Raw genomic sequence first — 27952 nt, 5'->3', positions numbered from 1 at the left:
TATATATATATGGTTCATGATATGATGGATAAAAAAAATGACCTTGTGGTTTTGTTGCTTTTAATTTCGTATATATAGTTCTTTACATCAGGTATATAAATAACTACTGCTAAAAAGGTATGAAAAAATAGATACTACAACTATTCAAGTATACAGAAACTAGTAAGATATAACAATAAATAATGAAGATTTATCCCAAATAAATAAATAAATAAAACCTCTACAAAAGAATTTGTCTATGTACATTCCTCTCGACCCTCTCCCTCCCCCCCATTACGGACTTCCTTTTTTTTCCCCTGCTATAGATAAATATCCACACCAATCATAAAGTCAGTTAACTCTAGCTTCGGCAAGTTCCATCGGCGTCACCTGTTGATAAAAAAAAGTTAGCACAGTTGATCATATACCAGCAATGTCCGTATGTATATATAGTATGTCGCTGGATATGATGGCTGTCGACTGCTGATTGGTCACAATGTCGAGACTCATAATAAACAAAGAAACATTATGATACATAGTCGTGCAGGAGACGACTGGCATAGTACTTGACTACAGACAATCAAAAGAATATCTCAGAGAAGGATAGTCATTTGACTGGAAAAAAAAAACGAGTTTGTCACATCAATTAAACGACTGTTTTCCCCGTCCAGTTCTACCCAACTCTTATTAGAAAATATTCATGGATATTCTTTTCTTTTTTAACCATTGATAGATAGATGCAAGGCCAAGGCCAGCTGTCGGGTGCTGGATGGGCTACAAGAAGTTGTTGATGGTGACCAAGAAGTTGAAGAACTTGTAGGAGGCGCGGGTGTAGAGGTCTTCCAGATAGAGGGCGTCGCGCACCGTGTGTGGAGAGCAGCCAGCCGGGAGGACGTCACATGATGAGCGGCGGGCCAGTGTCGAGTCGATGTATGTGGCCAGGTCCGTCTCCCCGAAGTAGAAGCCCAGGGCAGCGCTACGGAAGGAGAGAGAGAATGAGGATTAGAGGATAAATGAACCTGTCGGGATGATTTATTTCTACTCCTCTGGTTCGTACTACCCTCCCATACATACTCTGGAGGTTTGGCTTGCAATGTCTCCCAATGATCTAAAATTATCTGTCCAAAACTCCCAAGTCCCCGTGTATGCAGGCACGACTGCCTATCTATCTTGCATCCTCTGTATCGCATGGACGTGACATCTGTTTCTGTCCCTCGTAAATGTTATTCTACGGACGATGTCAGTATGAAGTTCTGCCTTGAAAAAGTAATGATAAGGTTGGATTCTAATGTCAAAATGAACAGTAATGTTGCTATGTCTAATGGAATATATGAGTACTGGATCAACTGAATCATTAAAAGCCTAGCTATTCTTTAGTATCAATTGATAAACTGGAGATCAGAAATCGGTTTTTACAATACTTCTCATAATACAAACTGAAGAACGAGGATTGCAGGAATGATGGCATAACTGCCAACGCTAGTCATCTGAAATATTCAGTAATACTCGGAAAAATGATTAATGAAAGAATACGCCACAATTAAATCATACATGACAACTACAGACTGGGTTCAGCAAATAATGAGGCGGCTCTTTGTCTATTCCTGGCGATATCTTACTAATGCGGGAAAGTATGAGCTACAAACACACACACACAAACACATACACTTATAACTTCTTTTCCATACTTGTCTGTCGCTTCCCGTATTAGCAAGGTAGCGCCAGGAACAGAACAGCATCAGCCCACATCTATCATTCTCTAGCTGTTATGTACAATGCACATGTGGTACACCGCAAGCAAGCAGGTCACCCAGGCGAGGCTGTATGGTCATCAGAGGAAGAAAAATGTACATATCCGTCGAGGGCCTTCTCATTCCAAGGGTCCAACACTTCCCTCCTCGTGACTGGAGAGCAACCTTGAAGCTGCAGGAGGCTCTAGGATTTCATATATAAGTGTAGCCTGTCAACATTAGTATTCCTGCCCCAAAAGGAGACACTCTTTCCCTGCTCCCGCACGGTGCGCAGCCTCGACCTATCCCACACACCTTTTATGTAGTAGGAATTTATGGCCTTCATCCTTCAAGTCCTGACGCCAGCCGGTGACATCAACCCTCACCCTGGACCACCAGTGTGTCTCCGCTTACGGTGTGGTGGCAAGGCAAAGACGGCTGCTCGTTATGCGCACCACAATTGTGAAATTAGAGATGCAACCATAACGTAAGTCATTCTAAAGTATTATTCGAAGGTTTCCCCTACTTACACGAGTATGTCTGTGGGCGTGATCTCAGACGGAGTCTACTTACACGAATATGTCAGCGTGATCTCGGGGTCTACTTACACGAAAATGTCTGAACGCTCGCTTAGACAGGGTCTACTTACACGAATGTGTCCGTGAGCGATATCTCAGGCACGGTCTACTTACACGAATATGTCCGTGGGGGTGATACTGAACAGGGTCCACTTACACGAATATGTCCGTGGGGGTGATACTGAACAGGGTCCACTTACACGAATATGTCTGAACGTCATCTCGGGCAGGGTCTACTTACATGAATATGCCTGAGCGTGATCTCCCTCAGGGTCTACTTACACGAATATGTCTGAGCGTGATCTCGGGTAGGGTATACTTACACGAATATGTCTGAGCGTGATCTCGGGTAGGGTATACTTACACGAATATGTCTGAGTGTGATCTCGGGTAGGGTATACTTACACGAATATGTCTGAGCGTGATCTCGGGTAGGGTATACTTACACGAATATGTCTGAGCGTGATCTCGGGTAGGGTCTACTTACACGAATATGTCTGAGTGTGATCTCGGGTAGGGTATACTTACACGAATATGTCTGAGCGTGATCTCCCTCAGGGTCTACTTACACGAATATGTCTGAGTGTGATCTCGGGTAGAGTATACTTATACGAATATATCTGAGAGTGATCTCGGGCAGGGTCTACTTACACGAATATGTCTGTGAGCGTGACCTCCGGCTGGGTCCTGTGTTGCAGCTGCTCACAGAGGAAGTGCCTGACGCAGGAGCGATGTCCCTCCCGGTGCAGCTTGATGATGGCCGCCAGGTTCCCGGGGATGTCCAGGATTGACCCCACCTCGTGAAGGGCCCGATCCTCCCTGTGGGGTAGGTACCTGGTTAGCTAGACCAGCAAGTCTCGTTCTACGTGAATCATCGTACGTTCGTGCGTGTGTGAAAGGGAAGTACATACTTATATATGTACCTATATACGTGTGTGTGTGTGAAAGGGAAGTACATGCGTATATATGTATCTGTAAACGTGTGTGTGTGTGTGTGTGTATTTGTTGTTTAAGTATTAATAACCCTCCGATCGCTTTATGTCCTTTTTTCCCCCGCTAAGTAAAGCGTTACATACTCTGAATTTGCAGTCCACTGTATGTGTGTGTGTGAAGATAAGATCTAATAATGATGGTGTACCAGTACTTATTGATTTCTAGTAAACTCAGTGACACACTGATTTAGAACATTTACCCATAACACTACTCTTAAGAACTTGTTTCTCTATGACTCCTTATCTCCGTGAAAATTTATGATCCTCCAATTTATCTATTTTCTTTTTTTTTCTGTTGAAATCCTTTATTACTAGAATTCTATCCTCCCTGAGGAGTACATGTCTTACTGCTTTCTACAACATCCTGATTGTCCCGTCCGTTATATCTATCACCTCTCATGACAGCCCCTCCGAGTTCCTCACATGTTTCTCATCCTATGTATCCCTCTGGGACACAACTCCATACATACTGAAGGTAATCATCGCTGGTCATCCCCGTCATGTGCTCACTGTATCTCCCAATTTAGCTTGTTTCTTTTCCCTCAAAACCTGCAGCTAACATGTCTGTAGCTTCTAGTACTCATTTCAACAGTACTTCCTTCTCTGTGCTTTCCTTTATTACCGGAATGCGATCTTTTCCCTCTGAAAATGTTAACCTTTGGAAATACCGTAAACAAAAAATTGTTAGTCGATGCCTGTATGTGCCAAGTCAATAGAAACTGGTACAGCTGTCATGCAGTCACCCGACCTTAACGTTAATAAGGTCCCTTTTGTGAATAAGATTTTTTAAAACTGATAAACGTATTTCTTCTCATCCAGATATTAGGTGACTTACGTCAATCTATCTCTCGTCTCACCAACGTTCTTAGTACGTGTTGTGGTGGAGTGAACGCGCGTACCTATGTGTGTATGCGCGGTGATCGCTGTGTTTACATTAAGTATATTTCTTAGAAAGAAAATCATGAATCACACAGAGACACAGACACACACACACACGCACACTCTAGCATACTTCATAGAAAGAAAATCATGAATCACACACACACACGCTCTCTCGCTATGTCATCTCAAACCATGGCATCGAAAGGACTCTTCATTCCACTTCACAGCAACTTTCAACTCCCTCTTAACAACAGTCGTCTCTATGGGTCACACCTCATAACCACAAGACAAATTAGCTGCATTCACCATCCCACTTGACTACCACTTACTCTTACAACTAACTTTCAGAAGGTTGTCCACTTTATCAGAGAAACCATCTTGCGGGTGCTTGAAGATAAATTACACGATGCGGGGTTCCACTCAAAATATATATATATATATATATATATATATATATATATATATATATATATATATATATATATATATTTTTTTTTTTTTTTTTTTTTTTTTGCTTTGTCGCTGTCTCCCGCGTGTGCGAGGTAGCGCAAGGAAACAGACGAAAGAAATGGCCCAACCCATCCCCATACACATGTATATACATACGTCCACACACGCAAATATACATACCTACACAGCTTTCCATGGTTTACCCCAGATGCTTCATATGCCCTGATTCAATCCACTGACAGCACGTCAACCCTAGTATACCACATCGATCCAATTCACTCTATTCCTTGCCCTCCTTTCACCCTCCTGCATGTTCAGGCCCCGATCACACAAAATCTTTTTCACTCCATCTTTCCACCTCCAATTTGGTCTCCCACTTCTCCTCGTTCCCTCCACCTCCGACACATATATCCTCTTGGTCAATCTTTCCTCACTCATTCTCTCCATGTGCCCAAACCATTTCAAAACACCCTCTTCTGCTCTCTCAACCACACTCCTTTTATTTCCACACATCTCTCTTACCCTTACGTTACTTAATCAAACCACCTCACACCACACATTGTCCTCAAACATCTCATTTCCAGCACATCCATCCTCCTGCGCACAACTCTTTCCATAGCCCACGCCTCGCAACCATACAACATTGTTGGAACCACTATTCCTTCAAACATACCCATTTTTGCTTTCCGAGATAATGTTCTCGACTTCCACACATTCTTCAAGGCTCCCAGGATTTTCGCCCCCTCCCCCACCCTATGATCCACTTCCGCTTCCATGGTTCCATCCGCTGCCAGATCCACTCCCAGATATCTAAAACACTTTACTTCCTCCAGTTTTGCTCCATTCAAACTTACCTCCCAATTGACTTGACCCTCAACCCTACTGTACCTAATAACCTTGCTTTTATTCACATTTACTCTTAACTTTCTTCTTTCACACACTTTACCAAACTCAGTCACCAGCTTCTGCAGTTTCTCACATGAATCAGCCACCAGCGCTGTATCATCAGCGAACAACAACTGATTCACTTCCCAAGCTCTCTCATCCCCAACAGACTTCATACTTGCCCCTCTTTCCAAAACTCTTGCATTCACCTCCCTAACAACCCCATCCATAAACAAATTAAACAACCATGGAGACATCACACACCCCTGCCGCAAACCTACATTCACTGAGAACCAATCACCCTCCTCTCCTCCCACACGCACACATGCCCCACATCCCCGACAAAAACTTTTCACCGCTATATATATATATATATATATATATATATATATATATATATATATATATATATATATATATATATATATATATATATTTAAACCTGGCAGTTTCAACCAAGACATTGAATTATTTCTTATTCTATTTCACTGTCTCTCAGACAATAACTTGAACATTGATCTATCGTCACAACACTGGCAAAAGAGGATTACCGTCCGTTTGTGTAAGGTGACCTGTTGAAATCTGGTTTGTTAAGATGACCTGAGATGAGGTCAAGGAATTTAGCGGGACCAGGATGACTAGATGGATCTGGAGGAAACCAGCTCGACTTAGAGCAATCCTTCCCACTAGAGTCACTTGTAAGGGAACACAGAGACCTACCTGGCGAGGGCGAGGTTGGAGGAGGAGACCCAGTTGTGGACGTTGACCATAGCGGAGGGCAGGTCGGACAGCTGCATAGGCAACATCAAGTCGTCCACAAGAAGGGAACGACCCGTCACAGTCAAGATCTGGTACACGGCGCGGATCAGGTAGGTCGCTGAGGGGACGACATTAGAAGTTAGTGAGTGAGTGAGAGAGAGAGAGAGAGAGAGAGAGAGAGAGAGAGAGAGAGAGAGAGAGAGAGAGAGAGAGAGAGAGAGAGGGGGGGGGGGGGGGAAGAGGTTTCCAGAAACTGATGCAAGGATATGGGTGTACGTAGGAATGACAAATTTTCAAATCTATCTTTCGTTAACACCTTACCAGCCATGACTGTTTCCCTTAAGACAAGTGTGTGGATGATGGACCATCCTGAGTTACAGTGTAACGGAATCCTGTGAATTTTATAGCATTCAAGACACGTTAACAGCTCTAGTGTTTGAGTTTTGAGTCCTCTGTGTGTAACTACTTAAAGCTTAGTCTATTAATTTCATTCTCAATGTAAGTTTCGATGACTATTTTTCCAAACAAATCTCAGATCACAAACTTTCATGAAATGAGTCTGCGAGTTCTCCTCCGCGAGGCCATCTTTACAAAGGTGTGTGTAGCAGTAGCACCTACCGAGGGTGAGGAGGGCGATGATGGTGACGGGGTCCAGGGTGAGGGCCGACCCTCCTCCCCTCGTCTCGGCCCCCATCAGTACCGACGTCAGGTGATCCAGGAACTCTTCCTCCGACTTCGAGGTCAGAACCGCCGTTTGTATCTCCTGGAGCTCTGAAGCATTAAGGAGGAGGTCTACAAGAGCAGAGGAAGAGTTGCTGGAGAAGGAGGAGGAGGAAGAGGATGAGGAGGTGTGGAGCATGGAGGAGTTAGAACCCAATTTCGCATAGACTTTCTTCTTCATCCGCCGAACGACGGAAAAGAGGTTGTCCATGTCCTTAGTCGCCTGGAGGATGGTCTTACTGAGGTCGTTGGCTATACTGACCCCTGGGATAGATGTGCTTGTTGACAATGGCTTCTTCTTAGTCGATGCCACATCTTGCGGCTTGATGTGGCTGTACTTGTCGCTCTTGGTGTGTTTTATGCCCTCAACATCCGCCAGTAAGCTGAAAATATCATCGGCTTTTCGAATATTCTCCTGGTTGAAGGTGAATGTGTTGATGTCGAACTTGGGGGGAGAGGAGTCGGGCGTGTATGATGATGCCCCTGTTGCGGAAGTCTTCGGAAGGTTTGCAAACAAATCAGCTTCGTGACTTTTTTCGTATTCGTGGGCGCTGGTGGCTGCCGCTGGTGGGTGCAACTTGTTATTCTCGTCTCTCTCTTCCTCGGGAAAGAATTCAAAGTTACTGAAGAATGGGTCAGCGATGTCGATAGGGTTGAACACCTGGTCGCTGGTGTCCTGGAAGAGGTTGAAAGCCCGGGCAGAGGGCAGGCTCAGCAGCGCCACCGTCGCTAGTACTTGCCAGCCGCCTACCATCCTGTGGGTGGAAGTAAACGTTGAAACTGAGAGAGAGAGAGAGAGAGAGAGAGAGAGAGAGAGAGAGAGAGAGAGAGAGAGAGAGAGAGAGAGAGAGAGAGAGAGGAAATCATTCAGGTAATGTAGCCGAAAACTGTGCTAATGACATCAAGTCTAATATAAGTATACCCAAGTTACCTGTCACAGTAATAAACGTTAGGCCCGTTTTATAAGGAAAAATCACTGGATTAAAATAGTTGAACTACAAAAACATTTGGAAAGTAGAGAGTGGGACTTCAACATCAAATGTGTGTTATCTAGAAATATCAAATTATTCATATGTAATCCAAGGCAAACTCAAATACATTATCATCACAGCCTTCGTTTCAAGAGGTCTATGAAAATTATTTACGTTCCCATAGCTTCAAAAATCCAATAGGAAATCGTGTGGACGAAGAACATCCATTATGAGATGCACAGTCGATCATCCTATTGTTAGAAACCAGAGTTAAGCATCAAAAAAATAAACCCCGTCCGTCAGCCCACAGCAGCTCAACCAGTACCCATTGACCCCACTGGGCTGGTCCACGCAAGAGGCAAAACTTATCTAACGGCAACCACAAATGGCTCTCAGTGAATATTTTCTGAGGTACACACTCCTCTGATACCAGCCCTAACAGTGCTCAATAAAATGCTTCCAGACAGCAAACATATATGCTCAGTGATTCTCAACTCCGGTTCTCTAACGGCACCCGGCAACGAGAATCTGGCGGGCAGGCAATCTCAGTTATCTCCTGGGCTTTTGGATAGACAGGAGCTCTCGAGACGGGATGACTGACCGAGCAGGGGGTCGTCTTTCAACGAAGCTTCAACTCAACACGCTTCATGCTCAGGTTGTCGGAACAGAGACATCTTATGACTGCAATCAAGAAGCGCTAATTAGAATTAGAACTGTCATTGTAAAGCGGCCGTTTCTTATGATATGGACCATAATGACTTAAGATGTTCTCATCAATGAAAATGGATTTCATGCGAAATAACTGCCACCACGATTTCAGGTGTTGCAAAACGTTTCAGGAAACTCTTTGTACCAAACACTGGATCCGTATATCCAAACCGATCTAGGTACACTCAAATTTCATTTATCCAGTCTATATATTAGTGGGAGGAGTCGAGAACCACTGACACACGTCTAAAATATTGGGGGAAGTTGTTAAGACATGAGCCATTTCAGTGCAAATCATTGTTCGACTAAATTACCTAAAATGACAATAGTGATTTTGGAGAATGTTAGAATATTTTGAGCCAAGGTTCGATGAGTGTTTCAGAAGACGGAACTTGTCCCTGACGTTAACCATCGCCTGAAGACTGAGCAAGCTACTGACTAGACTAACCAAACGAACGTTTACACAAAGTGTTCATTGCCAAATGCACTGGCCGTCTCGGGTTCAATTCGGCGTGGGTGTCGGCCCACAGCCTACCCAAATACGTATCTTTTCTTCTAGGACTGGTTGATACATGTGTTTGTCTCGAGCTCTGGCTAAATGACTACTTGTGATGAAACATCAAATCCAACAAAACACGGACGCTGAAAGAACTAGGCGTCTCGCTACTCTGCCTTTGTTAGGAAAAACAGGTTAGAAGACAACTCAAGAAAGCAACACTCAGTATCGACTGATGAAGTAGCCAGTCTCTTAACAGTCTCTTGACACGCCGAGATGCGATTCTTCAGCTCAACGTAAAATTTTTGGGTACAACTGAACGATATTTGAGCACGAAGGGTACAGTTCTAAGTGCTAAGGTGCGATCCTGTACTATGAAGGTACAATCTTTGGTTACGCTGGGGTGTTCTACGATCAATCAGACATCAGACAGATCACATCTAGTATCGTCACGCTCAAAAGGCTTAACAGCATTGGCAACTACGGGCGACTGCAAACAGAGTCACAGGTGACGGCGGCAGTTTTTAAAGCAAGCGAAAACCGCGATAGTACAGAGAGGCAGTTTTTATGGCGACGGTATTTTTGAACGGCATAGTGTTTCCCAGATACTGGCAGTTTATAAACATCATCTATGGACAACGAAAGCAGAAAGACAGCATCAATAAACAATGAGAGCAGGCAGGCAACGAGAGATGCACAAAATGTGGTTAACTAACAGTAAATGCACAACCATGGAAGCGGGAAAGGCCATAGCAACAAATGGGTTTGCCTTACTCCGGTGAACACACCGTTAAAGACACGTCAGTATATGTCAAGTATATCCAACAAAGTCACGGAAAACATAATGAGGAAAATCTTCCAAAATGTGGATGTCAACCAATAATTTGACTGTTGACACAGATGAAGTCAAGAGAATTATTTTCGCTTTATAATTCTGTGACCCGCTAAAGGGCAAGACAACCTTAGAAGTGAGGAAATGATTATCATTCCACGGAGTAACAGCACTTGCATAGCAACAGACAAAAAAATTAAACTGTTATTCCTTCAAAACTGTGGTGGCTTTATGAACTGAAAATTAAGCTCGCACATTGCTTAGAAATAAGACATTTGTTTACTGAGCTTCAAAACGACGGGTCAAATGATATGTAACGACGTCAATCATGACTATTTCTGACACGAAAACCATCATAACATAAGAATCAAAATTTAGTAATGGTAAAGATATATAATGAATTGCGCTTTATCTAAAAAAAAACTACAAAATGACCTTCTTGTATGTGATTACTATTTGTGATGCGAAGTTTATGTTACGTTATCCCATTTCTTAACCTACGACGTCTTTACTCTTATGCTATATTTACACAAACACACACACACACACAACAGCTTAAGCCAAGTGGGTGATTACCATCTGTGTTGTTTGGGGAGAGTGCTTTACGCTCGTGTTGCCCCGTCTTAACCTTGAATATAAACGTCTTTTACTTCCACAGATGTATACACATTCAGACATGCACCCATTCCATCGACCAGCCCCTAGGGTAGGATGGGCAGCTAGGTGGATTGTGAACCGGCTGCCGCGACGAGGATTCGAACCCGTGGGTTTTCATACCAGGCGACCAGTACGTGCGTGACGGCCAGTGACGTTAACCGCTACACCACGGAAGTCCATACGAATTGATAGTTACGTTCATTATAATCTGAGGGAAACCAAACAATGTGTATGTGTGTGTGTGTGTGTGTGTGTGTTCCAACCATAACAATCACTTTTTATTAAAGTTTAACGATTTTTAAGGAAAAACTGCTCTGTATTTCTTACTTTTGATGAATTCGTCAGCTTACTGCGATTTTATACCGAAATAAAAAAGACAAAACATAAAACACAACTAAAGATTATATCGAATATACGTAAGCGTAAACTAACCATCAAAAAAACGAGTCACTATACAAAGATGACCCAGTCAGAAAACAGCTTTATAAATATACAAGAAAGAACAACTGCCAGGAACAAAGGCATAGAAAACGTTAATCAGGCAACCGCCAGACGTCAAGTCTTACCAAAAATTTCTGCTGAAGAATAACATGTACACCAAAGTGATCTCTCCAGCTTGGACTGGAATGTACACTTCTGTCTCTCACGGTTACCAGACTTTAGCTAAACCATGTGAATAGAAGAGACGACAAGGTTAGTGTCTTCTCTCAAACGAGTGGGTCTACGGAGAAATCTATGAAATTATGTAGATTGGTCCGAGTTGGAACTCATGTCCATGTTTGAAACGAAGTTTTTTAATGTTACTGTAATGAATTCAGAGATAAACACGACTCGTTACATTACGGAATCCATATGTTACTGTCCCCAAGGCTTCCATCATCTTCCAAGTCTATAATAGCGTTAGAATAGGAAGTAATAAAACGGCAAGTTTTTCGTCCAGTTCCACATTATTCACTGCTTTCATAACTGTCATCTGTTCGGGAAAGTTTCCTCTACATCATAAATGGCCTAGAATTACGAGACACAAAGAGATTGGACACGGAAACTGAACTACCTGTCGTTCGGTCATGGGTACAGAGGATTTCCAGACAATTCTTTACATTATTTTATTTTTATTTTTTGGCTGGGGAACGGCATTTGACACCGCTAACAGGCGAGCCATATTGTGTGAACTAGCTGAAAGGAACATGAGGGGCAGAATAGTCGCACTAGATACTTGATTATCTCACACAAATCTGCTACATGGCTTCAAAGATGCTAAAGTGTGATCAAAGATGCACAACTTGCTACTCCTCAAGATGAAAATACTGGGTCCCACATTGTTTAGAAGGTGCTGATCAATGCATTACTATGATCAATGCAAACCATTCGTAACTGCTTATGAACACCTTGTGGTAGTCTGACCTTAATCAATCATATCTATAGAGAAAGCCAAGAAAGTCAACATACGACTGAACAATTAGCATTAAACCTACTAACAATGTTTCTCCTTTGAATATCTTGGCAGCTCAGTCTCACGAACTCTAACCGCTGTAAAAAATAAAAAGGAAGAAACTAACCCGACAATACAATGTGTGGATAAAATCAAAGCTCTCAGCACTGGGGCATGGTACAACGCTAATCATGATGTAAACTGTGGAATGGTTGAAATATAGTCAACCGACATAAAGTCGTTGACAGATAAGCCCGCACCAAATCCGGTCTTGGGGAACATTAAAGATATTGACAAAAATGCAAATAACGCAACATGGAGCCGACAAAATTTAAATGGCTGTCCCAGTACCACTTGAGTGCTTGCTATGCGGAAAATACTGAAAGACTATATAAGGAAAATACTAAACATATCTCGCGTAAAATACTGAACGCTTGAAATATCTGATAGGACTGAACCTTCTGTTTGGTAACCATTTTTTTTTTCAAAATAATTGTTAAAAATGTACCAAATAAAGACACTCATGAAAGAGTTCTTATTACGTCCACTCTTTATAACTAGGAAGCAACAGCACTTCTTGCCATCCTAGCTCATAACTCCTTTTGACATTATCGTACTGCATCTATCTTGCAGCAATCACAAGACACTATTTACACAGGATCATAAGTCAAATCTTTGCCAATATCAGCGCTGTCGTGAAGAAAACAACGTAAAACAATACTTATAAAGGAGTTTCTCTCTCGTTTCTGCCTCTGGTAAGACTTGAAGCCATACCACTGTAATGTAAAATAAATAATTGGGTATATGCCTGAAAAACTGAATTGCTCATGTTCATTACACTTACCTCAGTATATACATATATATATATATATATATATATATATATATATATATATATATATATATATATATATATATATATTTTTTTTTTTTTTTTTTATTATACTTTGTCGCTGTCTCCCGCGTTTGCGAGGTAGCGCAAGGAAACAGACGAAAGAAATGGCCCCCCCCCCCCCATACACATGTATATACATACGTCCACACACGCAAATATACATACCTACACAGCTTTCCATGGTTTACCCCAGACGTTTCACATGCCTTGATTCAATCCACTGACAGCACGTCAACCCCGGTATACCACATCGCTCCAATTCACTCTATTCCTTGCCCTCCTTTCACCCTCCTGCATGTTCAGGCCCCGATCACACAAAATCTTTTTCACTCCATCTTTCCACCTCCAATTTGGTCTCCCTCTTCTCCTCGTTCCCTCCACCTCCGACACATATATCCTCTTGGTCAATCTTTCCTCACTCATTCTCTCCATGTGCCCAAACCACTTCAAAACACCCTCTTCTGCTCTCTCAACCACGCTCTTTTTATTTCCACACATCTCTCTTACCCTTACGTTACTTACTCGATCAAACCACCTCACACCACACATTGTCCTCAAACATCTCATTTCCAGCACATCCATCCTTCTGCGCACAACTCTATCCATAGCCCACGCCTCGCAACCATACAACATTGTTGGAACCACTATTCCTTCAAACATACCCATTTTTGCTTTCCGAGATAATGTTCTCGACTTCCACACATTCTTCAAGGCCCCCAGAATTTTCGCCCCCTCCCCCACCCTATATTTATTTCGCAGACAGTTTGAGTTTTTGGATAATATACTCACTACTTCTATAATATATGATCATCTGAGGCCAGATGCACATACGCGTGCATTCCTGATAACGAGATTCAAGTCATCCTGCTGTGGTTTCCCTTTGATATAGTTCTTCAACACCATGATGAAGATAATGCCTACGATTAAGGGAAAGAATCAGCTACTCAATCAATGAAGACCCAGACAAAGAACCTACGCGACCTCTGTAATCCTCCGGTGCCCCTGCTCACAGGATGAACGTAGACACAACAATAAATCAGCCGATGTTAATTGAGGAACTGAACTGAAATCGTGAGGAAAGTTTCACCAGGTTCAGCTGGCGCCTCCCAGGAATGAGGCTAAATGTCGGTGACAAGAAACTTCGTGCAAGAGAGCTCTTGTAATTATCCTTCAGGTCTTGCACTGAACAATGACCCACTTCCCGAATACTCGATTATAAAGAAAGAAGAGAGAAGCGATGTGTTGCCGCTCCGCCATTATTTCTCTTGTAAAGACGATACGAGGAAAATAATTCAGAAGAATAATCAGAACTTTTCTTTCTTCCTTTAGAATGATTTTGTAAAACTACTGAAAACTTTCATCAACACAGCTTCAATATGTTCTGCCACGGAATTTTTCTATTCTTACCATGACTGCAGTATGGCTTTTTTTTTTTTTTTGCCATGACTACAGATATGTGGCTGCAATGCACAGATATCTAAAACAGTTGTAGTTCCCAGGGCGATGAGCAGTTTTGGTCTTCGAATGAATATACAGGTTATTAAACCTGCCTCGAATTCGTTGTTCTACATTATATCACTGCCTTCGTTATGGAGTATATAAATTCATTAGACAAATAACAAAAAGCATCTTACAGTCGAGTGTATTTTGCTGCACGAAGCCTAACCTACTACGCTATACGATGTTCCCATGCTACATCAGTTTTACGTCATGTAATGTCTTGATAGATGTGTTCGTCCTATCACTGATGTATTTACGTTTCCATATCTTGTTAAACGAATGAATCATTACAATCCTGCACCTGAAATGAGGTGTTACAGGACTCCGCTTGCATGTGATAAACAGAGTGGAAAGTCAACTCAGGAGGTTGTATCATCGTAAGTACACTAAAATAAGTACATTCGATGAACTTTTCACGATAAAGGAGTCCATCATTTCCCTGCTACAGACTGTAGCGCAGCCCTAGGATTCCCGTAAAAGGGGTCCTGGGGTTAAGGGATAAATGAATTAATCATGAACTTGTCAATAACCACTCCTAAACTCACGAGATTTTTTTGTTTTTGTTTATCATGACTTGTGTTTCACTGTACACTTCACAATCATGAGCAAGACGCACGGTACGATCCTACAGCATGGCAAAACGACCTTTGAGTATGATAGTACAACTCTTGAGGAAGACGGGTTAACTCTGACCTCATAAGGCACAGACCCATTCGTCAGACCATCTACTCAAAGGTCATGCCTCTGTGCTGCAAGGTCGTACCTTCCTGCTCAAGCTGTACCCTCGCACTTTAGTGCCATTCTCTCTTGTTTAGGAGTCGTTGCTTTGTGCTTAATAAGGGTTATACCATCGAGCTCAGAGAATTAAATCATCCTAATACAAATTATGAAAATACAGCTAAGAATCTGTACCACTTACAGTATACACACACACCACCATACGTGACCCTGAACAACATTCGACGAGGTAGGTGTTAAGTTACCGGAGTTGGAAGCAAGTAAGACCTGTCCGAGTAGCGGGGTATAGGGGAGCCGTTAGCCGGGTGCAACGGCTGGATGGAGTTCCGCTACGTCGAGTCCAACTGGGTACTGCTAGGCTACGTCCACTAGAATCTTGTAGTGACCTCTTCACCTAGTATTATTCGGTACATCCTAGTCCCATACAGCCTAACCCTAGCTCTAACTATAACACTATAGCATTGTCAGTCCATAGTAGTAATACGCAATACACAAAAATAACTTCGTTTAATATAGTATTGCCTAGTTCACTTTAGTACTGTGCAATCTATCGTAGTGCTGCGTACTACAATCTGATTGTTCCCGTTTATTGTAGTATTGACTAGAACACTCCAGTGCTGTCAGTTCTATTGTAGCAAAGCGTAAATACATTCTAATTACTTTTAGTACTGTCCAGTCCATTGTAGTACTGCGTAGTACACTAATACTTTCAGTTTATTGTAGTATTGCTTAATCCACTCTAGTGCTGCCACTTTATTGTAGTACTGCGTACTACACTCTAGTGTTTGTCTGGTCTTTTGAATCACAGCCTAGCTAGTCTAAATACTATTCACTTAAACACGCTCTATTCATTCTTCATATGTGAACGTCCGTCTTATTTCACCATCGTAAACGCGACCTACAAGCAAGTACTTAGCTTATTCATCTGTATATTCTAGTAATTTCATCAATTTTTTGATGAGATACGGAGCTGTAGTTTTTTTTAATTGATTTCAAATTCTAAGCCTGATTAGTAGTAGCAACTAATATAACTTGTTCCTGATGTGTCTATAAAGGTAATAACACTGCATGCGTTGCAGATTCCTCACCAAGACGACTGAGGACAGATACGCTAATTAAAGTGTACGTCGGAAAACTTGTACTGGGCCTTATCATCTTCACGTTACAGACCGACTCAGCCGAGATGCTGTTTCTTAGAGGCTGGGCGAGAACTGTGGCATGAGATCGCGCCACACGATAATATCTTACAGAAACAAAGACGCGTAATTTTCTTCACGTGTTTTTGTTCTTATGAACAGCTAACTACAGGTATTTGTTGAAAGCCGCGAGATAATAGCGGGATTAAAGGTGCCAGTGTCGAACAGTTTTCTTACCCGTTACAGTCGCGTGGATTTACGAAAAATCAACACACAATAGTGGTGGCAACTTACCCAGTCTCGATTCTCCAGGGTAGGAGTTACATCATGGCCTCGTAAATACATATAAACTGGTAATACACTAAAAACCAATGTACTGGTACCAGTGCAGTATTTTGCAAGGTACAGTACGCACAAGGGTCGACGACCTTATGAAATCAATTTGTGGAATTGGTAATTATGAGTTACAAATATTGTGATGTGCGTTCCAGCAACACTGTCGAAGCTCCTGACCCGTACTTCGTCAACTGCTGACGTTACAGCGACAAATGGCTTCTGAATTAACGACACTCTACATCTAGTGCGTCCAACGTATATCTACTATCACCAAAATATTGCACTCAGTCTGGTCTGGAATGACCAGCTGACAACATCACGTCATTCAGAACTGCTTCTATTACCAAGCCATTGGTGACAACCACTCACTCCAACACCATCGCTTCCAACGCTACTGCCACCTTGTGTTTTCGTGTCAATTACCACTTTCTTCCTGTCTCTCCCACCACGATCATATCCTATACCTCAGTGTTCACCAACAACGCTTCCCAGTTACGTCTTCACTACCATTTGCTCTTTCTTACTTCTGTCTCCACAATTACCGTCCCCCTCGCTGATATATCTGTGATGAGAGGTTGACTAGAATGATCTGTCTGTGGTATGGTTATATTTTTTGTCCAGGGTGAGAGAGATGTGGGCTGGTTGATATGTAGGTTTATATTAGATGAAGGAACTGACTTGTTAAACTGTCTGGGTAAAATGTTGGTCGGTTTGTCTTGGGCAAGCGACAGAATGGGTGACATGCCTCATTATTGACTAGTGGTCTGCGGGGGATCAAGGCTGTGTATACCTGCGACTCGCGTAGTGACTGGTGTGCACCTGACCGTTGGTCGCCCCGGGAGCACCGATGTAGGTCAGCGGGATAGCGCGCACCGTGCCTGCAGGGAGGTCTTACCTCTGTTCTGCCAACCGCAAGAGGAACGGACAGGAATGCAAGCGCTTCTCACTACGTCCCGCTTCTCACTACATCCCCCTGTGAGTCACGCACGAGTGAATTACTCAGCTGGTTGTGACATTTATAGTTCTGTGATTGCTAGGGTAATGATTATGAAGGTGAAGACGGTGAGAACGAATGGTGGTGAGGACCATAGTTTGTGGTGGTTAGGTGTGATGGGGGACGAGTTAACGATGAGTCATAGTGACAGGTGATGGAATGATGATGGGTAATTATTATGAACGGAAATAAATGGAATGACGATTGGTGCAGGAGAGGCGGCTGAGAGATATGGGCCACTGAGGAAACTGACGCGCGTGAGAAAGACATTATGGTAAGGTGTAATCTCCCGGGGGACAGATTATGGCCATGAACATGGCGAAGAGTGTGAGACATGCCATTGCAGGAGAGTGACAGCTGCCGTGCAGCCGGTGATGTGCTGCGTGTGTGGCAGGAGACATATAGGAGGGTGTGGGTTGGAAGGTTGTCAGGTGGGTTGAGGTGGTGGAGGGGTGTCAGGTGGGTTGAGGTGGTAGAGGGTTGTCAGGTGGGTTGAGGTAGTGGAGGGTTGTCAGATGGGTTGAGGTGGTGGTCAGGGAGGCCAGGTAAGGCTGGTTGGGAAGTGTTACGACACTACTCCTGTATACATGAAGCAGGTGTGGTGACGATAGCAAAGCTGCCAGACGAGACACGAGACACTGCTGTCCAAATTCATCGGTGCCATCATACACTTGCGTTTGTAACGAGATACAGCAGCAGCACTGTGTGTGTGTGTGTGTGTGTGTGTGTGTGTGTGTGTGTGTGTGTGTGTGTGTGTGTGCGCGCGCGCGCGCACGATCATGGTAGTTTGATGCCGTCTGTTGTGTTTTAGGAAAAATAACGTATGACAAGTATTGGAAGAAAGCCATACAAAAGCTATCAAAAAACAATGAAATACGCATATTTTACTCCTCAAATAGTCGGCAAGAATGAACGCAAATACTTTAACATAGAATTAGTGAACTTAGTTCAACACTGAACAATAAACAATTTATAAACAGCTAGTGATATCACTGAAATTCATGGATTTTAACAAGACTGATACCGGCAATCAGGTCAACAGACGCATGGATAGACTCCACTGAAAAGCAGCAGCATACGAACAGACCTTGAAATACCTGGCCAGTCACGCTCTGGCACGTTCACGAGTTCATCACTCGTCTGGCCAAGGAGGTAACAAAACCTCTCAACATCTCTATAGGGAATTAACACTCTTAAACCACAGTCCCGTTCAGCACCATCACCTCCGCCCTAGCCCATACCGTAAGGACTGATCATCATCATCACCACCACCACCACTTCCTCACCGCATGAGGAGAGTCAGAACGTGCATTCTCATCGCCGCGTGAATCACTACGCGCGTTCGCATCGTGATGGGGAGGGAGGCAAGGGTCGGTCTGGCTGGACTTCCGCGAACGGACGCTTGTGACGGCTGGAGCGCGGTACGTGCAGGTGTGGTGTGTGATCATGATGTGGTTTTTGCCACAACCCTGATGTGCAATTGGTGCTATATTATAATCTGTGTGACTGCGGGAAAGTTATGAGCTATGTTGTAGTTGATCTGTCGTTGTTCCATTCACAGTGATGTTTTTAAACTGGTGTACATAAACAGTTCTGGTACACCTGTAGTGTGGCTGTGGTGTATTTACAGTATAAATTTGGTACATATGTGGTGGAATTGTAAGCTTAATGTGAGACAAAATGCAGACTGCTGCACTGATAAATGTGTCACTATGGCACAGCTGCAGTAGAAGTATGGTTTAGCTGTAGTGAAGTTGCAGCTGTGGTAAAGCTATGGTTTAGCCGTACTACAGTGGTACAGCTAACTCTATGGTCTCAATGTACTACAACGCGGTAAAGTTATGGTTCAGCTAGTGGCACAGCTGTGATAAAGCTATGGTTTCGGTGTACTACAGTGGCACAGCTGCGGTAAAGCTATGGTTTAGCTGTACTGCAGTGACACAGCTGTGCCATTCCTGAGCAATAACTGTGGTGGCGCAGCTCAGCTCGTGCAAGAACCACGTCTGGCGATCCAAACTTCCGCTATATCAACACGTACCTCTCCTGCTGGCGGAGGGTCTCCTGCTTACCTACTAGTCACCTTCACCTGCCAGAGGAAAGGCCTCTGCTTCCCTACTAGTCCCACACGACACAGCAAACTTCACCTTCTGGCTGCTCCAGCGTAGTTAAGCTTCTGCAGAAGTTCGACTTTACGCCTTGCCAATCATGGGTGTCCATACAATGGTTTCTTCTTCAGAAATAATCGTTGGTTCCTCGCAACACCTCTACAAAAACCTGGTGTAACCACTGTGTCAATGACCTCCCCCATCCCCCTCGTCCCTCTACAAAGAAAGGTCGGCCGATACTGTTGAGAGAGAGAGAGAGAGAGAGAGAAGAGAGAGAGAGAGAGAGAGAGAGAGAGAGAGAGAGAGAGAGAGAGAGAGAGAGAGAGAGAGTGGAGAAGTCCTGACCCGTTACCTCTGGTGGCCGTGACCATGGAAGGCTCTCCCCTCCTCTCCACCCCACCCTACCCTCTCTAGTGACGCCGTCGCTCACACACACACACATTCGTCCTCTGACGACCTTAACGTCCCCGGAAAATACTTTGAAAAGAATTCATTGACCTCTGCGGCCAAGCCATCCCGTAATGTATACACGAATACCCATTGAACATTGCACAATAAATATTCACTCTCAATACAGTAAATAGTACTGACTGTCTAACATTGTTTATTGACTGTAGTCCATGTGTACCTTGCATGAGTGTCTTACAATCAATAATCTGTGGTTCCTGACGTGCAAGGAACAGATGAGAAGTCTCTTTTGTCTTCATCAAGATGTCCAACCTGGTAACACTAATTCACAAATGAATGAAACACAGTCTTAAAATAGTGAGTCCTGGTGTTACATACGACCTCTTTATAAAGGCTCCTGCTGCCCAAAGCCGCGCTACTCTCTGTGGCAGGGAAATGCAGACTCCTTTAAAGCGAGATTTTCTTTTGACTAGATTGTACTCCTAGATACAGACTCGCCAAAAATGACATCCCTCGCGGTGTTAACTCGGACAGGAGTCCAGTAACACCTATGTCTATCTATCTATCTTTCATATATATGTATAACAAACAAACCTCCAACAACCAGGATCGAACCCGGAACCCCTTTGCAAGAAGCGGGAATGCTAACCGATAGGCTTTGGGCCCATAGCCTATCGGTTAGCATTCCCGCCTCTTGCACAGGGGTCCCGGATTCGATCCTGGCTGCTGGAGGTTTGTATGTTCTATGAAGGTGCGCGTTCATATGCACTTTATTCGTGTATATATATATATATATATATATATATATATATATATATATATATATATTTTTTTTTTTTTTTTTTTTTTTTTTTTATACTTTGTCGCTGTCTCCCGCGTTTGCGAGGTAGCGCAAGGAAACAGACGAAAGAAATGGCCCAACCCCCCCCCCCCCATACACATGTACATACACACGTCCACACACGCAAATATACATACCTACACAGCTTTCCATGGTTTACCCCAGACGCTTCACATGCCTTGATTCAATCCACTGACAGCACGTCAACCCCTGTATACCACATGACTCCAATTCACTCTATTCCTTGCCCTCCTTTCACCCTCCTGCATGTTCAGGCCCCGATCACACAAAATCTTTTTCACTCCATCTTTCCACCTCCAATTTGGTCTCCCTCTTCTCCTCGTTCCCTCCACCTCCGACACATATATCCTCTTGGTCAATCTCTCCTCACTCATTCTCTCCATGTGCCCAAACCATTTCAGAACACCCTCTTCTGCTCTCTCAACCACGCTCTTTTTATTTCCACACATCTCTCTTACCCTTACGTTACTTACTCGATCAAACCACCTCACACCACACATTGTCCTCAAACATCTCATTTCCAGCACATCCATCCTCCTGCGCACATCTCTATCCATAGCCCACGCCTCGCAACCATACAACATTGTTGGAACCACTATTCCCTCAAACATACCCATTTTCGCTTTCCGAGATAATGTTCTCGACTTCCACACATTTTTCAAGGCTCCCAAAATTTTCGCCCCCTCCCCCACCCTATGATCCACTTCCGCTTCCATGGTTCCATCCGCTGACAGATCCACTCCCAGATATCTAAAACACTTCACTTCCTCCAGTTTTTCTCCATTCAAACTCACCTCCCAATTGACTTGACCCTCACCCCTACTGTACCTAATAACCTTGCTCTTATTCACATTTACTCTCAACTTTCTTCTTCCACACACTTTACCAAACTCAGTCACCAGCTTCTGCAGTTTCTCACATGAATCAGCCACCAGCGCTGTATCATCAGCGAACAACAACTGACTCACTTCCCAAGCTCTCTCATCCCCAACAGACTTCATACTTGCCCCTCTTTCCAGGACTCTTGCATTTACCTCCCTTACAACCCCATCCATAAACAAATTAAACAACCATGGAGACATCACACACCCCTGCCGCAAACCTACATTCACTGAGAACCAATCACTTTCCTCTCTTCCTACACGTACACATGCCTTACATCCTCGATAAAAACTTTTCACTGCTTCTAACAACTTGCCTCCCACACCATATATTCTTAATACCTTCCACAGAGCATCTCTATCAACTCTATCATATGCCTTCTCCAGATCCATAAATGCTACATACAAATCCATTTGCTTTTCTAAGTATTTCTCACATACATTCTTCAAAGCAAACACCTGGTCCACACATCCTCTACCACTTCTGAAACCGCACTGCTCTTCCCCAATCTGATGCTCTGTACATGCCTTCACCCTCTCGATCAATACCCTCCCATACAAGAGTGGTTTGGAAATGTCTGGGGAGTGAAGTCAGGGGTTAGTGAGAGGACAAGAGCAAGGGAAGGAGTAGCAATACTCCTGAAACAGGAGTTGTGGGAGTATGTGATAGAATGCAAGAAAGTAAATTCTCGATTAATATGGGTAAAACTGAAAGTTGATGGAGAGAGGTGGGTGATTATTGGTGCATATGCACCTGGGCATGAGAAGAAAGATCATGAGAGGCAAGTGTTTTGGGAGCAGCTAAATGAGTGTGTTAGCGGTTTTGATGCACGAGACCGGGTTATAGTGATGGGTGATTTGAATGCAAAGGTGAGTAATGTGGCAGTTGAGGGAATAATTGGTATGCATGGGGTGTTCAGTGTTGTGAATGGAAATGGTGAAGAGCTTGTAGATTTATGTGCTGAGAAAGGACTGATGATTGGGAATACCTGGTTTAAAAAGCGAGATATACATAAGTATACTTATGTAAGTAGGAGAGATGGCCAGAGAGCGTTATTGGATTACGTGTTAATTGACAGGCGCGCGAAAGAGAGACTTTTGGATGTTAATGTGCTGAGAAGTGCAACTGGAGGGATGTCTGATCATTATCTTGTGGAGGCTAAGGTGAAGATTAGTATGGGTTTTCAGAAAAGAGGAGTGAATGTTGGGGTGAAGAAGGTGGTGAGAGTAAGTGAGCTTGGGAAGGAGACCTGTGTGAGGAAGTACCAGGAGAGACTGTGTACAGAATGGAAAAAGGTGAGAACAATGGAAGTAAGGGGAGTGGGGGAGGAATGGGATGTATTTAGGGAATCAGTGATGGATTGCGCAAAAGATGCTTGTGGCATGAGAAGAGTGGGAGGTGGGCTGTTTAGAAAGGGTAGTGAGTGGTGGGATGAAGAAGTAAGAGTATTAGTGAAAGAGAAGAGAGAGGCATTTGGACGATTTTTGCAGGGAAAAAATGCAATTGAGTGGGAGAAGTATAAAAGAAAGAGACAGGAGGTCAAGAGAAAGGTGCAAGAGGTGAAAAAAAGGGCAAATGAGAGTTGGGGTGAGAGACTATCAGTAAATTTTAGGGAGAATAAAAAGATGTTCTGGAAGGAGGTAAATAGGGTGCGTAAGACAAGGGAGCAAATGGGAACTTCAGTGAAGGGCGCAAATGGGGAGGTGATAACAAGTAGCGGTGATGTGAGAAGGAGATGGAATGAGTATTTTGAAGGTTTGTTGAATGTGTCTGATGACAGAGTGGCAGATATAGGGTGTTTTGGTCGAGGTGGTGTGCAAAGTGAGAGGGTTAGGGAAAATGATTTGGTAAACAGAGAAGAGGTAGTGAAAGCTTTGCGGAAGATGAAAGCCGGCAAGGCAGCAGGTTTGGATGGTATTGCAGTGGAATTTATAAAAAAAAGGGGGTGACTGTATTGTTGACTGGTTGGTAAGGTTATTTAATGTATGTATGACTCATGGTGAGGTGCCTGAGGATTGGCGGAATGCGTGCATAGTGCCATTGTACAAAGGCAAAGGGGATAAGAGTGAGTGCTCAAATTACAGAGGTATAAGTTTGTTGAGTATTCCTGGTAAATATATATATATATATATATATATATATATATACTTGTTCGCATTTTCCCACATTAGCGAGGTAACGCCAGGAACGGACAAAAGGCCAAATTCGCTCACATCTATGCTCTAGCTGTCAGATGCAATCCACAACCAGGCCCCACAAACCTCTCTTCACGGTTTCCCCCAGCCACTTCACATCCCCTGGTTCAGTCCATAGACAGAACGTCTCTCGCTGTGTACTACATCGTTCTCTCTCTCTCTCTCTCTCTCTCTCTCTCTCTCTCTCTATATATATATATATATATATATATATATATATATATATATAGTGCTCTACAGTGTCACGGCTGAACAGTAACAGAACTTAAGGTCATGCAAGGCGCCCTCGGAGTACTGGACAGTATATATGTACATTTTTCCTTTTTCTTCTACTTAGGAGGCTCCAGCCACGGACAAAAGTCCACATCAAGGCCGGGCCTTAAATGAAATATAGAGATTAATGAAAAGAAAAGGAGACGAGGAAAAGTATTTACGAATTTTGGAGTAAGGGAAAAACCTGTCTTTTAAAATGTTCCTGCTCATTGATATTGGGATAGACACGAGTAGGTAGAGAACTTCAAAACTTCGGGGTGTAGGAAAAGAAACAGTTATCAAAATGGCCCACCCTTGTGCTGCCAATGGCCACACAGTAATCATGTGACGCAGCAGCTTGCCGAGTATTGCGTGGTCTAGCTTGTAGTGTAGACACACAAGCAGCCAGCTCCCGGGAGCGAAAACCATAGCTTGTGGCGGGGGCACACAAGCAGCCAGTTCTCAGGAGCGAAAACCAATGTAATACCTACAGAAGAGGGAAAGTGAACCAACACTACGGCGTAGGGCAAGTGGGTCAAGAACATAAGTTAGCCTGGGAGAGCTAAGTTGGAGCGCTTTCGACTCAACTATGTCAAGTACAGGTGCGGAGCCAGAACCAAACCCCAGATGTGAGAACAGTACTCCTTTGGAAGGAGTGATCAATCTTTTATATTAACGCAATTTTCGATATCTAAACAGACGCCCAGTTTCCTAAAGGCACACTTGACTATTTCTGGATGTTGGGTATCCGAGATAGTGTGGATATTGCAGTAATATATATATATATATATATATATATATATATATATATATATATATATATATATATATCTTTTTTTTATACTATTCGCCATTTCATGCGATAGCGAGGTAGCGTTAAGAACAGAGGACTGGGCCTTTTCGGGAATACCCTCACCTGGCCCCCTTCTCTGTTCCTTCTTTTGGAAAGTTAAAAAAAAAAAAAAAACGAGAGGGGAGGATTTCCAGTCCCCCGCACCCTTCCCTTTTAGTCGCCTTCTACGACACGAAGGGAATACGTGAGAAGTATTCTTTCTCCCCTATCCCCAGGGATAATATATATATATATATATATATATATATATATATATATATATATATATATATATATAGATAGATAGATAGATAGATAGATAGATAGACAGATACATGTATAGACAGAGAGAGCGCGAGTACATGGTGATTGATACTGGACTCTACCTGCATGAGGTACGGGGCTACACTACGAATGAAAAGGCACTTTGAAGAGGCTGTATCACTGACAGCAGTTTCGTCAAAGAACTTCCCCGCTCCCCCCCACTCCACATAGTCCATCATTTCCCTGCAATTCATAGTTCAGCCTTTGAGTTGCAGGAAAAGGGGAATTAGAGCAATTATGGAAAAAAAATGTAACCACTCTGCTCAATATAAGTATCGGGAATGATTGAGACTGAATTATGAATTTCTGGGAATTCGTGGTCACACCAAGTATATCTGCTGGAAGTTTAAAGTGCACTGGCTAGTGAGTGAGGAAACTACGTGTTTGTATACTAGAGAATGTTTGAGCGTAACTGACACTACAGTAAATGTGAGTGGAAGAGTGTATGAATCAGAGAGTTTGAAGGAGTAAGAGGAGTAGTAAAGAAGGTGTTAGTGCAGCACTACACTGAGGATGATAGTGTGCGTTGGGATATGGGTGGGTGATGGTAGTGTGTGGAACGAACGAGTGCTTAGCAACATGCGGATAAGTAGGTTAGCTGCAGTTCCTACTACTGGTGCAAGTGCTCCTCGCTGTGAATTATCTCATCAAGTCATACCGCAGTTGGTGCTCACTGTGCCTTACCGCACCAGGTCCTACTGCTGGTGGTGATCGCTGTGCCTTACCGCACCAGGAGGTCCTCCTGATCACTTGCTACTCCACCTACAACTGGAGTGTTCCCTCATTCCCTACATTCGGAGTAGAATTTCTAACGGGAACGTATTTTTTTATATATATATATTTTCTGCAATCAAATTTCCAAGGGATCACTTCTCGCTCATTAAAGCACTCCCGTATTTGCCGTACCAATCAGAACCGTCGGGGATTTTGGCAGACATGGATCATTACAATCTATAGTATTACAGTTCGCAAAACAACCGTCCTTACATTGTTGTTAAACATAATACAACTATACAGACGATAAACCAAGTCTGATTTGTATTTTTGTATCTTTTCGCATTCGTAAAATAACGTTCGAAAACCGTACAACATACTTAAAACCGAATGATGACCAAAAATGTATGGTAAAGCTATGTCAGACATGTCAGTTCTTAATAAACAAAGCCTTGCGGTTCCAGTAAGGAAAAAGATAAATAATGTATATAACTTTCATGATGGTGTAAACACAAAAGAACAATAATAGTCTATAAATGTACAGAAATCACTGCTATTTTACCTGAAATATGCAAGATCCACAGAACGCACAATCTACTGTCATACACAATGCCACCAGAGACACGGGGGCCTGACCTGCTGACCGAGTACGGGTAGGAGCTAGAGCCAGTGAACCACGGAGCCTCCCGTCACCAAAGTCACCACTACAGCGATTGAGCCACAACTGACCACGCTGCACCGGCAGTACCAACAGACGCCTGCGCATCGCCACCTGCGCACCGACGCTCCCGGGGAGATAGTGGATATGCTTGGGAAAAAATGCTGGAGCTTCAGCTTAATGGAGAGAAAGGGGTGCAAAGAAATCGTGACTTGAACATCAGGAACAGAGACGCATTAGAGAGCTCACGTTCATGACCTAAGTGGAGGTAAAAAAAAAAAAAAAAAAGATATGGAACAGGTAACGGTTCTTTAGGTTATGTACCAAACTATAAAAGTTATTTTTCTAGATAAAATACCAAAATATATAGGAAAAACTAACAAATGAAAATGAAAACATTTTCAAAAGAATATAAATGAAATCAATACCGCAGTGCTGTATAACAATAAATTACTTTCAAATTTAAGATTAAAATCAATGATATTCTAAAATATAGTTAAGTCATTTAAACTCTACATGCATGATAGAGATTGGAAAAAAAAATGAAATTCTTTGTTATGAATTAGGAGAGATGTTTTAAAAAGCTGTACGAACAAAAAATACAAGAACCAGGTATGTGACAAGAGATGAAAATGAAAGAAAAAAAAAAGATGAAAACTTTGCTTAACGAACGATGTCATTCAATAAAGCAATATTAAAAGAAATGTAAGAAATTTCTAGTCTTGCAATCTACGTTAGATTTTCATCCTCCTCAAAGGAATGCTGAGAGCATATGAACAATTTGCCATAACTGATATTTGGAAGACATTCAAAATATCGAGCATGATGATTTTACCATAACATAAGCGTGAGGGTCGGTTGGTGCACCCTTGATGAACAATATAACTTCACCACACGTACGTAGCGCATCAGTGTGAAACGGGAAGTCATGCAGTTGATCGTGGTGTGAATTCCGGGTGTCGGCAAGAACAGTCAGTCGCTGGGGAAAGGTCGTTGTAAAGGCTCGTGACACCAGGATAGTCATGCGTTTTTTCGTTTTTTTTTTCTTTA

General features: G+C 43.0%; 1 protein-coding gene across 1 annotated transcript; it reads right to left on the bottom strand.

Moving 5' to 3' along the window:
* Nucleotides 1–53: 53 nt before the first annotated feature.
* Nucleotides 54–26957, bottom strand: LOC139758067 (uncharacterized). The gene is made up of 5 exons (XM_071679144.1): nucleotides 26807–26957; nucleotides 6874–7730; nucleotides 6217–6373; nucleotides 2939–3106; nucleotides 54–955 (listed from the first exon to the last, which is right to left on the bottom strand). The coding sequence occupies exons 2-5, from the start codon at nucleotides 7727–7729 to the stop codon at nucleotides 754–756; spliced, it is 1383 nt and encodes a 460-aa protein (XP_071535245.1). The 5' UTR covers nucleotide 7730; nucleotides 26807–26957; the 3' UTR covers nucleotides 54–753.
* Between the last annotated feature and the right edge of the window lie 995 nt (nucleotides 26958–27952).

Source organism: Panulirus ornatus, chromosome 2 (assembly GCF_036320965.1).
Source record: "Panulirus ornatus isolate Po-2019 chromosome 2, ASM3632096v1, whole genome shotgun sequence".
NCBI classification, from domain to species: Eukaryota; Metazoa; Arthropoda; class Malacostraca; order Decapoda; family Palinuridae; genus Panulirus; species Panulirus ornatus.
Note: the sequence above shows the minus strand (reverse complement) of the source record. Positions and strands in the feature narration are given on the sequence as shown.